Genomic DNA, 12,620 nt, shown 5'->3' on the forward strand with positions numbered 1-12,620 from the left:
AACGAACATAAATTTAAATCCATATCATCAGGGGCCTGTGCATTGGTTGTGCATATAAAAGGTACTGAGCTGACTGTGGCAAACTGTGGAGACTGCCGTGCTGTATTGGGTGTTCAGAGTGAGGATGGATTGTGGTCGGCATTGCAGTTATCCAATGATCATACAGCAGGTGAGTACCTTTCCCAGGGTTTTCAAGAATAATAATGATAATGATAATGATAATGATAATAACAATAAATGTCTTTATTTTTCATAAAATAAAAACTACATATCTTATGTTACATATTTTGCAAATATGACAGCCAATAGAGAAATTCTTAAAAACATAACCATAGTGGTTGGTTACATATTAAGATTGTATCTATAGGTAAGTCTATTGATAAATGTATTCTTAAAACATTCTGTATTAATTAGAGTGTGAGCGCTATTCTTGTTGCGCAAGTTAGAATTGATGACCTTAGTCTTTGAGACTGCTCATGTAGCGGGTGGGTACCAAGTTGAGAATTTTTTAAAAAGCTTTCCTGTCTTGTTTTTCTAATGAAGCTCTAACATTATTTTAATCTAACTAAAATATATTGCCTTTTATGGCATCTGTTTAGAAAATCTTACACTGTTGCTATTTCTGGCTCTAAGGCTCCATGTACCACTAGTGCGTAGGTGACACTGGGTAAAACTATGGTCTTAATGAATAATCTACCTCAAGCTGAGTTATATCCCTCCTTTCGCAAAGATTTATGACGTACAGGCATTTATTGGCCTTAGGAAGCTTGTCCTTAACAGGCTTTTAATCATATCTACAGTCTTGCTGGAAATTGAATCCAAGGACAGTTAGTCTGGAGCATAGTGGTGTGTTCAAAATCATTTTGTAAACATTGTTATGTCTCTTCTTTTGGAAAGCAAGCTCCTTACACTAAAAGGGATTACATTTCATTAAATTGCTACTATAGACCATTCTAAAAACCTATAAACAAGTTCAGCTGCTGGGTCATTGTTCTTAAACACAGTAACAACAATAATTGTTGTTCCTGTGTATTGTGTAGTGTTCCTGTGTATTGTTTACAGTCATCAGCATAGTTAAAACAGACAGTTTCCCCACCTATACTCATCTCTAAGTCATTCAGAAAAATGCTAATTAAATAAGGGCCACTCATGCTTCCTTGTATAGCACCCTCATTTACATGCTTCCAATTATATGCCACCCTTTGCATTTGTCCTGGTAGAAAATTCAATCACCAATTGACAATATATGATTTTAGAGAAATGTCTTTAAGTTTGGTAGCAAGAAGTTGGTGGTTTACAGAGTCAAATGCGTTGCTAAAATCCATTGTGAACATCCTGACAGCCATGCAGTTGGGATCGTTAAGGAACTTGCTCACTTTTGTGCTGAACAAGCACAGACAACTGACAAAACACACCACCAACCTTGCTCGGAGAAGTTGGCTACTTTCCCCCCCTAAATTGGACGCTGAGAATGAATAAACTTAAAGAAAGATTCTGTCAAAACTTAAATTAAAATTCAATTTTCTGGACTCTCCTTCAATTTTAAAATATTTATGAAAAGATTGAGCCTCTCATCTGTACATTACATATCCATTTTGATTGAAATTATAGTATCTTTTGTACTAAATTTAGTGCCCAGAATGCTAGAAATTGCATTTTAGGGCATTGCAATTTCACGCCCCCAAACCCACCTAGAAGAAGGATATTAAAAGCCCCGTGTTCATATAGTTGGGTATTATTCAAACCTGCTGGCTACTTGAATTTTTATTGAAACCCCTTCTTACCCACCGAAAAAAAAATTATATAGCTGGTAAATGCATGACAGACATCTCTCGAAGATGGACAGATGGTGCCAGTTGCAAAGCTGACTGTCTTGGAGAGTAGTTGACTGTAGAAAACATTTTTCACTCTTTGCAAACTAAAAACTTGGCAGTAAAATTTCTCGCCTGTGGTTCCACTTGGGCAATACATTTTGATATCTCTCTGTGGTCTGTAAGAGTAGACAATGTGTGGAAAAAATTGTGGTCTATTTGTTTTTTACAATAACATTAAATGTTGTTAATTCATTGATAGTGAACTTGCTATTTCGAAAAAAAATGGTAAAAAAAATATCTTTTTTTGATGTTTAAAGGCCATTTTGTGCCTCATCAGATGAAACGTCATGATTTTAGTGTATTTTACACTCGAAAACCTTTGATTACCATACTGCTTCTAGCTCAGTGCTTAGTTCATGCAGGTAAGGTGACTGGCTGCCGGATTAAGATGTAGGACCCACCACCGTCAAATGCACTACACCTACATTTGCAAACTCATCTATTGTCACTAAACCAATTCAGTGTTCCTCATGAATTTTCTTGTCATACAGGGAACCCAAGTGAAGTTCAGCGAGTGTTGAATGAGCACCCTGTGGAGGAAGCCTATACCTGTCTCAGGTCTGAAAGGCTTCTGGGACGTCTTGCACCTCTAAGAGCATTTGGCGATGCTAAATTTAAATGGAGTAAGAAGAAGCAAGAGAAGGTGTTTCAACAGAAAGGGCTCGCGCATCTGTCAGATTTTCATACGCCACCTTACCTCACGGCTGAACCGGAAGTGACGTCATACCAGTTGCAGCGTTCAGACAAGTTTTTAATCCTTGCCAGTGATGGATTGTGGGATATGCTAAGTAATGAAGAGGCTGTGGACATTGTGCGGGAGAATTTAAAGCGGCGTAACCCAGGTAGCAGTATCGTTTACCAGAGGCAAGAATCAGCTGATGACGATGAACTGAAATCGTCCTGTGAGTTAGAGAACGCAGCTTCTTGTCTCATCAAGGAGGCTCTTGGTGGTGCAGATCACGTATCTGTAACCATGAGCTTAAGTATCCCCTACCCTGATGTGCGCAGATATCGTGATGACATCACTGTTACTGTGGTGCATTTTGATTGGAGCAATGTGGCAGTGGAGTAGCTTCCTGTAAAAAAGGCCTTGCCCTACGCAATAATCAGTAGGCCCTATGGTGCCGAGTTCAAAAGTTGACATAAAGCTGTATGGAAAGTATCTTAGCCAGGAAAAGTTGGAACTGAGGGAAGAAGACATTGATCAGGTGAATTATCTCACCAGCGCGTTCATTGTCGTTTGAGTTTTGATAGCTTAAGTGAATGTGTTTGTGTTTGGTCAGTAATTCTTAGTTCAAGGAAACTTTCTCTTGAGGAAACTCGGTCCTGTCACACTCAATAGTGGAGCTTATGTTTATTTATGTGTTGTAAATAATAATTATGTACTCTGAATTGATTCGCCGTTCTTGAGCATCCCAGATTTTACCACCCATATAAACAGTACAAAACATTTGTGGAAAGGGTCTATTATTAACGGGAAAAACGAAGGTGTTTTCTATATTGCCAGGTGTCTTTAGGTGATAACTGGTTATTATTTTTAATAAATGACGATGGTAAATATATGTGCGATGGTCGAAAGGACAGTAATTCTCGATCGATCGTCTGAGTTTGTCGCAGTTAATGCGGGGCCTGTTTTGTACAGCCCAACTTTCTATCTTATTACACAGTGAACCATTTTTCAGCGTGAAACATTGTCAAGCATAAGAATTGACTGTCTCTGACACAATTAAACTTGAAGAACTGTATCTTTCGAGTAAACTATTTAATATATCTTGAAAAAATGTCTCCAATTTTTCTTTTCGAAGGGAGTATTCTTGTACCAGAAATTGTTTCCCACATTATTGGTGTCGGGTCTATTACAATATATTATGTGCGGTATAAATGGAGGTTACGTTATTCCGAAAAAAACTACAGAGGGGATTTTTAAAAGTATTTTTCAGTCATATTTATTCGTTTGTAAATAAAGGCAATAACACAGCAAGCGCAGAATAAAGAGACAACGAATCGAATTTGTTGTGTTTAAGTTTATTTAAAAGTGATTGTATGTATAAGCTAGACTTTATTAGTGAATTTATAGTACTTACTTTCTTTTCTTTGGGTCAGATAGGCGTTAGACTTGCCTAACTCAAGGTAGCCTGCGAGCAAGCTGAGCGCCCGGAGAGCTTGCTCGTAGGCTAAACTCAAGGTGAAAATTCGCTGTTACCTGGATACATTACAATGTAAAGATAATTTTGATACAAAAAGATGGTCCGGTACCCTGCTCCCTTCGTTTAAGGGAGCAGTCTTGGCGTAAGTCAAAGAAAAACTCGTCCGTTTATATTATCCCTACGAGTAACGAATCGACTTTTGCAATCAAAACACCCATATATTGAGACCGCAGTCTCCTTAAACGTTACTCAGGGAACATTCTAGCATGAATGAGTCAGGACGCGACAATTTGTAACCAACTAAAGCAACGTCGTCCGACAGAAAGGAAAAACTATCCTACCTACAAAATAGTATATCGCCTTTTAAATTTTAGGAGAGTGATTATGAGTAGACTATGTTATAATAATGTACAATTAATCTTAGAACAATATAACTTTTTGTCCGTTTCAGTCTTTTGTTCGGGACGTTGACAGTTCATACTGCATTACTTTTTCAGATAACCTTCTTAGCAAACTGGTTTATAAAGCTAACCTACTGGGTAACCCAGGCTACTCTCATGAGCGCCCATTTTTACTTGTTAGATAATTTCTCCTTCTTCCATAGCTGACTCTTTCCCAGTCGACTCTCACTATCTTTCCCTAATGACGCGCGGGGTGTGATGGGAAGGACGTAAGCGAGGCAGAGAGACGTCGTCTTCCTCCCTTTTCCCTTTCCATCACCCCTTGCTCCCGCTGCGCGCGTTACACGAAGACGACCAGGGACGAGTCAGCTTCTACAGTCCAAGGCTATTCATGCCATCGGGAGGGCTTGAACTGAACTATGCGTTTTAATGGACATAATATGTGGATGATGATGTCATTTTACTGCAACAACCGAAATTCTTCAGTTTATTGTTTTCTTGTGCAAATTGTTATTTTAAAACTCAGCGGGATGGAAAGGATATAAATAAGAAATGAAAAACGAAATGATTCTGGTAGTTGTAGTCAAATGTTAGTGTCGTCGAAGAAAATGGCCTCAGTCCGGCCCTACTGCGGCTAGCCTAATCCATGCCTGGAACCGGTTATGGTACGACTCAGCCTTGGCGAGTTCTCTGTGACGCAACTGGGACGCCGCGCACTCGTACTGTGCTTTTTTGGGGGTCCCCTCTGCATTAAAAATCAAAGATGGCGGACGACACCCAGAAATACTGAGAACTCGCCTTGTTAAGTACTTCTACACTGAAGTGAAGCGGCTTCGGCCACCTTTTCGCCGTCCCAACGAGAGTTTCGCCTTGAGCGGACTCATCAAGACAATAATATAAATGCCAATTGCGAATTAATGCAAATAAAAATTTCGAGCTCGGACGGCTTTTCTTCCCTTTTAAGTTGGAGGGTATTTTACGCTTGAAATTGAACTGTACTTGTTCAACCCGAAACTGTCGGTTAGTTTTTTTTTTGAATTATTGGTTAGGGACATTGAATTCCTCACTCGATCCACTGTACATTCCCTTTGAGGGAGAGCGTTACTCCCCGTGCATATGTTTGGATTATATGTTTGGAAAGTGAAATGCATGCTTGCAACAAAGATACTTATAGACTATGTACGGATTTCAAGTTTTCAACTGATCGAAATGTCTAACAATATCAAAGCTCCCTGGAACGCCGTGTAAAAAAAGTGTAGTAGTCCGCGTTAGATTGTTACGCATCTACAGCGGTCACAAAGCTGCTTGAGAGAGATATTCTCTCACTCATCGCAGTGTAACGTCGGAGAGACTGTTCGTCGTTCATGGTGTCAAGCATGTCCAGCAATATGTTATCTGCTGCATCGTCGTTGTCACTGCACCTTTCCAATTGCATGGTCAGCCGATCCACGTTTTTGTTCAACGTAGCGAGTGTGCGCAGAATTCGTTTGCCGGTGTCGAATTCCATTGACATACAGCACCCCGATAGAGAATCTTCGCTGTCACGATGCTTGTAATCAGAAGGCTTAAAAGGAGGCGAGGTTGGGAATGCATTCGACTTACCACCCGACCCGATACGATTTCTGTTGAGACCCAGGTTCCCTCTGAACTTTGACATGATAAATTCTACCATCTCGTATTCGTTCATCTGTTTATCGTTCGAAGCCTTCACATCAGTAAATGAGTCGTTTATGATTGCTACGAACATGTTAAGCAGGTAGAAAACGCAGAAGTACATGAATGTAAAAAAGTAGAAGGGCCCCAGCAAACGGTTTGTACGCTCGATGTTCCTGTAATCAAAGTCGCCCAGAATTATAGCTGTTTGAGTTTCAAACGTGGTGAGGAAATTCTTGAACTTGTCGTTGTTATTGCTAAACGACAGAAACGCCAAGATGGCATACGCGAGAAATACCAGCATGAAAGTCACTAGAAAAGATCCAAGTGGCTTGGCGAAATCAGCGATGGTTGACCCCAGAAGTGACATACGCTTGTTAAACCTAAAGAGTTTCATGAACCGCAGGGTAACCAAGAACACAAGCAGCCCCATGATCAGACTCAGGGACTCGTCCGCTGCCCCGGCGTACTGGAAGCTCACAAAGTCCTTGGGATTGTAACGCAACTTTAAGAAGTTTTCTTCCACTTGTAACCAGCGTACAAGATAAAGTATACCCATGGCAAACTCACAGACAATAAGGAGTACCTATTAGTAGAGAGATAATATTTCTCAAAACGTGAAATGCCAATGAATTAGATAGATTTTGGTAACTCTTAAAGGTAATGCGCGTTGCGGGGTTTAACGAATCACTCCATATATTAGCAGCGGTTGCGACCAACAAAAGGTAAATGGCTTGTCTGAACTCTTTCCGTGAGAATCTGTTTATCCAGCGTGAAGGCAAAAGGCTGGAGGGACGCATGCTAAATGTTACCCAAATTGGGGGCGGAATCGCTTGTTGAGAAAAAGTACCCGTCATAGATCATAGATAAAAAGCACTACTGATACGCGAAATACAACCAGCTACTTAACCTACGACTGGTATGAATAAATGAATGGATAAATAGTAATTATATGAAATTACCTCCATCCAGTTAAAGAATCCGTGAAAGTACCCTTTGCGCTGTTTGTACATCTTTTTACCTTCGCGGTACATGAAATAAAACATGAAGAGAACCAAAAAAATTTGGCAGGCTAGAATGAACCTGCTGTAGGGACCAACATAACTGTACAGACGTGAGACGACAAAATGGACTCGAGGAAAGGCACCGCCCGTTGGCAGGAATTCTACGAACATAAACGCGATGCCAAATAGGTTCACGTTAGCATTGTACACAGTGAATTCAACGAAAACTGCGCGGGTTCTCGTGTCAACCCAGTTATGGGAATGCAGATCCGCAATTACGGTCAGTGCCGTGGGGTAGTCGTATCCTAAATCCGCGGGGTATCCACCCCCGCTGTAAAGGCTCATATGGCCCCAGAAGGGGTAGCCATTGAGATCTAGAGTGTCATGATACAACCATCGGGTGGGGCAAGATATGATCGAACCATCGGGAAGAACAGCAGAATCGAGGACGAAATAAGTTTTTACTGTGTTTCCGGGTCGTTTTCGTTTTCTCTGTTGACGACCTGAAGTAGATGTGTACACAGGTTCGACTGCACGACGTAAACGAACACGAGACGAATCGCCATATTCTGCGAGTGTCTCTTTTCCTATGTCCCTGAAGGCGAACTGTTCTTCAATACTCCTCCTGCGGCGAGCAGTTGTTGCATGAGTTTTGTTCAGATAAGCCCATCCCACATCATAGTCCCCCTTGTCTTCTTTCAGTACAGAATATTCAGCCAAGCAGTCGTTGAAATAGGGCTTAAAATCGTCTACAACGACACAGGAATCTGTAAAAGGAACCGAAATGCGAAGAGTGCAGCTTTAATGTTTTATCAAAAGATAAATTCTCTTAATAGACCCCACCTGTTTACAAGGGCCCAAACGTGACAAATTTTTGAACGGACGAATTTTTTACCTATTTAACCCGTTTTAGCTTTACCTGGAACCGGGCAAATTCTGTTACATGTATAGTGCTGTTTACACTAGTCCTTACCAATTTTTTTTTAGGTGTCAGCATTGGAGTGGCTTTTTTTTACCAAAGCCGCGTAACCTGGCTTTAGGCTTTTACGTCGCAAACTATGCAAAAACTTGCACGGTTAGAAGTTAACACGAGTCCGCTTAAAAGTGGAACAGTACTGGTCAAAAATTCTGACCTACTTCTGATCAGGTAAAGAACTTGCACACTTTGCGGTTTAAAAACTTGCCCAGTTCCGTGGATACCGTGTACACAAAAGGCAGATGCGTGCAAGTTTTGCTCCGTTCAAAAATTTGTCCGGACCCGTGTAAATGGGGTTCTTGGTAAACTTGCCCGGTTCCGCGGGTCCCATGTAAACGAAGGGCGGATCCGTGCAAGTCTTTGTCTGTTCAAAAATTTGTCCTCACCCTGGTTAACTGGGTTTTAGTTTCGTTAGTCAAAATAAAGGCGGACGTAAACAGTCAGCCAGATGCGGTTTGCGGTACCTAATATATAAATTATCTACCTATAGGGTATGAATGTAAGCATCTTTTCCTGCATGCCATTAGTTTCTATCAAATCAGTGCTCGATGTAAAACCATACTTTGAGTGTAAGTCCAATAGTACGTTTAATAGGAGACTGGTAAGTTCTATAGTTTAAATCTTGGAGAACATACTATTGTACTTTTCTAAAACATAAAACATAAACAGGAGAAGTGGCGCCCTGGACACTGCAGCAGCCCTAGCAACTATAGTGAGCCAAAGATTGAGGTCATAATCGTCGACTTTTGTGGGACGGCAATTTTAAAACCTATCATCCTTTAAAATGATAACAAAAACAAAAAAGAATCATGTTCATTTCAAACGTACTGGTAATACTTTTAAGTCTCTACATCAACAAGGAGTCGAGGTAGAATTCCTATATTTCCTTGAGGCGAGCCTTTTAACAAGTTTTTATTTCTGCGTTCGGCGAAGGAAGACCCATACTAATCACGTTTTGCGGAGATAGTCGCGGCGAAGGTCTGCTTTGGTCCTTCCATACATTCGTGGACACTGATTTTGGCGCATGACATAAGTGCCATTGCCTGTATTTTGGTCCTTGTTATGTGTCTATACGTCAAATGCACTTCTCTTAACTTCCATTACCTCTAGTTTATCTTTAATTTTCATTTGAATCTTTTTCATACCTTTTTGCACTCGTGCTTGTCTGAATCTGGAGATTCCAACCAAATAGTTGTTCCGGTCGTCAATAAATCCCGTGTATTTATCCGATTTGTTATTGTATAGAACACCCGGGTATAAGTTCGGCACCAGTGTTTCTCGACCCCAGTGAAAAAACAGATCCACGTCACTTGCCTTGATAAAGAAACAATACGTGGCATTTCAAAAAAAAGTCGCTTTTCTCACTGTTTTCCCTACAAAAATGCCAATATTCTTCCCTGGGAGAATATTGGTACTGTCTATTGCTAACATATACATGAAGCATGTCAAAATAACTACAATGTGAACGACTACAAGTCATATTTTAAGTTACTTTTTCCTTAGTCAAATGCTTTTATACCGATGATACGTCAATAAAGCAGTGTTAAACTACTGTATTTTGCTGTATATTTACAGTTATGTATTTGAAATGAAAATCAGTGGAGCTGAATGATTTTTCATTGCTCATAAGAGCTTGTTTTATTTGATGTCTGAATTCTAAGTTTTAATTGAAATCTTTAAAATAAGAGCCTGTGGCTCCTGTGTAAAATGGGTCTAAATGGAAACTTAGACTAAGGAGCCTCTGTACGGATACCTGCAGAAGATTTTTGTTCAAAACTGCGAGGTTTTTGGTGGCGAATTAGCAAGACTAGCCGCAAAATGCACATGGGCTTCAAGATTTTACGGTATTACTCGTAAGAATAACTTCCATATACTTACATCAGCCAGATCAACCCCTGTCTCGTCCAAGTCTACGAATGTGTCATGGAGGTTCTTCCTCAAAAGGTAGGCATAGGGATCTCTGTTGCCATAGGCAACCAGGAGAAGAAATATGACGAAAAGAAAATACGTCAACACCTCTTTTATGATTTGGGACATGCGTACTTCCTTCAGTCTTTGTTCACGTGCCGATTTCAGAAATTCTTCGTCTGGTGGCCTGTTTGGTGAGAAACATAAGAGACGGAGTCCTGTTACACCTCGAATTTCTCTTGCAACTTGTCGAGATGCAAGTTGAAATAAAAATTATCTAGTATAACAACCATTTTAAAGTAAAAAACAATGTCTCGCAATTAACCTTATGGTTAGCTTAGATTAAGTGTTGAAAAAAGTAGAAGCAAATCCATCGATTTCAAAAATTACTGCTGCAATGTTTTATAGTTGCAAGACATGACATTATTTTATGAAGTGTTATACTACGTATATAACAAAATTCCGTCATTTCCGTTAATGATCCTGGGTCAGTTGATATAGTCATAATTGAAGAGCTACTTAGATTTCGCGGCGAATAAAGCATTTTCTTTAATGACGTATTTCACTGTTCACAAACCAGTACCTACCCGTATTGTTCGTCATCGTCGTCGTCATAATCATGCACAACGTCATCTCCAGTCTCTCTACCATCACGGCTACCTTTGAGTTCCTTCTTTTGCGATACGTCGTCGTCTGAATCCATTGGCTTTCGGATAATCATGGCAAATAACAGAGCCACCAAGACTACCTTAAAAGGCTGTATGACCAGTATCGACTGGGAAAATGAGGTCACAAAGGCGATAAGCCATTTGTTTGCTATCTCTGGCCCCCATGCCAGAGAGTAGAAGACGGTAAAAGTTGCACTAGTAACAGAAGATAGAAAGCAGAGAACCCATGCTACGTAAACAAAACCATGCGGCAGGCCTTTCTCTTTCTTCTTAGTTTTGTCGTCTTCGTCTTTTTTCTTGTTGCTGTTGCTGTCAGCTTGTTCATCTTTCTCGATTGAATATGCCTCTTGTAAATCTAGAGAAAGCGACTCTCTGGAGGTGCACCGGCTAATATCCGAAAATCCCTCGTCTCGCCTTCCCTCGGTCCCCTCGGTGGTATCTAGATCAGGCTGCTGCTTTGATTTTGTCGGGCGCACGCTTCGAAATATTTGAACCAATGCTAAGTTGACGGGGAAAACAATAAGGCTCGCTTGGACACCGATTATCAACACTTTGAGATCGAACTCATATGTTCCAATTCTTATCATCATTGCTGATTCTGCTGATCCGCCTATCTGGTAAAACATGGCGTTCGTGACCATGGTGAGGCATAGTAAAGACAAACAACAAGAAATACGCTGAACTCGTGTGAACGGGCTGTTGGCAGGACGTGTCACCACTGAAAACCACAGGTGTCCGTCGCCCAGTTCTCTAACGGTCTTGCTCACAAACAGATGTTGGAAGTGCGTCAGCTCCTTGTCGCTGGCAACCGGAAGTATTCTATCCACCCTCCCGTCACCCTCTTCAACGGCGAGCCAGCGCTCACAGATGAAATACCAGCGGTCTTCTGTACGGAGATCATCCACGGAAACACGGCTAAGATACCAGGAAGGATTGTTTCCTAGAAGTTGGTCACAGAATTGAAGGAGATTAATAAATATACCGCTGGGACTCTCTTTCGCTAAATTTTAAGGTTAAGAAACATTTTCTTCCTCGCCGAACCGGGATTGACATGTTGTGTGCTTGGGTTATTTCAACATTATGACTGACTGTTTGGTATTTAAGTTTGTTTTTTAAAACGTTTTGCTCAGTTATAGACAGTGCATGATTCAGGTGATTTATGACATTTCTCGTTTTCAGATAAAAAAATGGGGTGGGAAGAGGTGATAAGTTAAAGGTATTAAGGACAATACAGTCAACTCTCTTTAAGATGGACACCTTTGGGATGGGCACTTAGTGTCCGTCTTAGAGAAATGTCTATCTGATAGAGAGTTGAATAAAGGGGGTAAAGAAAGGCAGGGACCAACTCTAGGTGTCCATTTTACAGAGGTGTCCGTCGTATAGAGGTGTCCGTTAAGAGAGGGTCGACTGTATAAATACACTGTAATGCCATAATACCTAAGTTATCGTGCCATATCCTGATATGATTTAAGTTACCAAGTCGTCTGGGCAGTGTCACCACGAAGTTATTCTCCTGTCCCCTTTGGAACACTTTCCGGTTATGGTCCGCCAACGGCATTGGGGGGCTTTCCCACTCGTCACCTGAGAGCACTATAAATACACTACTGGTGGTCCCTGCGTTTTGCCTAACTCCAGTGCGAACGCTTATAAGGTACGGAAACGTGGCTTCACCTCCTTTGCTTACCGCGGTAGCTCCAGTCTGCAGAATTGATTAAATGTCATCAGCATAAATTACATGTGCCTACATATACAAAAGTAGGGTGGTTTTTGACTGCGGAGGAAAAGCACAAGTTAAGATTCGTTTACCAAAAAATGTTTGAGGTTTAGTTCTTGCCTCCCCCCTCCCCCTACAATAAGATAATAGGGAGTTTTAGCAATGACGACGGCGACGGCAACGAGAACGCCAAAAAAGCAATGGGTTTGTTAAGCAAAACAACGACTTTGCACGTGCATCACGCTTTTTTGTACATTTCTTTACCGTCACTGCGC

General features: G+C 40.9%; 2 protein-coding genes across 2 annotated transcripts in view; one reads left to right on the top strand and one right to left on the bottom strand.

The window, feature by feature from the left end:
- Nucleotides 1–3,811, top strand: part of LOC140928403 (pyruvate dehydrogenase [acetyl-transferring]-phosphatase 1, mitochondrial-like) — a 5,031-nt gene extending 1,220 nt beyond the window's left edge. The window contains exons 1-2 of the mRNA XM_073378141.1: nt 1–169; nt 2,366–3,811. The exon at nt 1–169 is cut by the window's left edge and continues 1,220 nt beyond it. Coding sequence (XP_073234242.1) covers nt 1–169; nt 2,366–2,946 — 750 coding nt within the window. The 3' untranslated portion in view covers nt 2,947–3,811. The remainder of the gene's footprint in view (nt 170–2,365) is intronic.
- A 1,524-nt stretch (nt 3,812–5,335) lies between these two features.
- LOC140926093 (polycystin family receptor for egg jelly-like) overlaps nt 5,336–12,620 on the bottom strand; it is a gene marked incomplete at its 5' end in the record, with an annotated part of 33,875 nt that continues 26,590 nt past the window's right edge. The window contains 6 exons of the mRNA XM_073375890.1: nt 5,336–6,661; nt 7,038–7,846; nt 9,201–9,369; nt 9,934–10,150; nt 10,551–11,571; nt 12,069–12,330. Coding sequence (XP_073231991.1) covers nt 5,699–6,661; nt 7,038–7,846; nt 9,201–9,369; nt 9,934–10,150; nt 10,551–11,571; nt 12,069–12,330 — 3,441 coding nt within the window. The remainder of the gene's footprint in view (nt 6,662–7,037; nt 7,847–9,200; nt 9,370–9,933; nt 10,151–10,550; nt 11,572–12,068; nt 12,331–12,620) is intronic.

This window comes from Porites lutea, chromosome 2 (assembly GCF_958299795.1).
Source record: "Porites lutea chromosome 2, jaPorLute2.1, whole genome shotgun sequence".
In the NCBI taxonomy this organism is placed as follows: Eukaryota; Metazoa; Cnidaria; class Anthozoa; order Scleractinia; family Poritidae; genus Porites; species Porites lutea.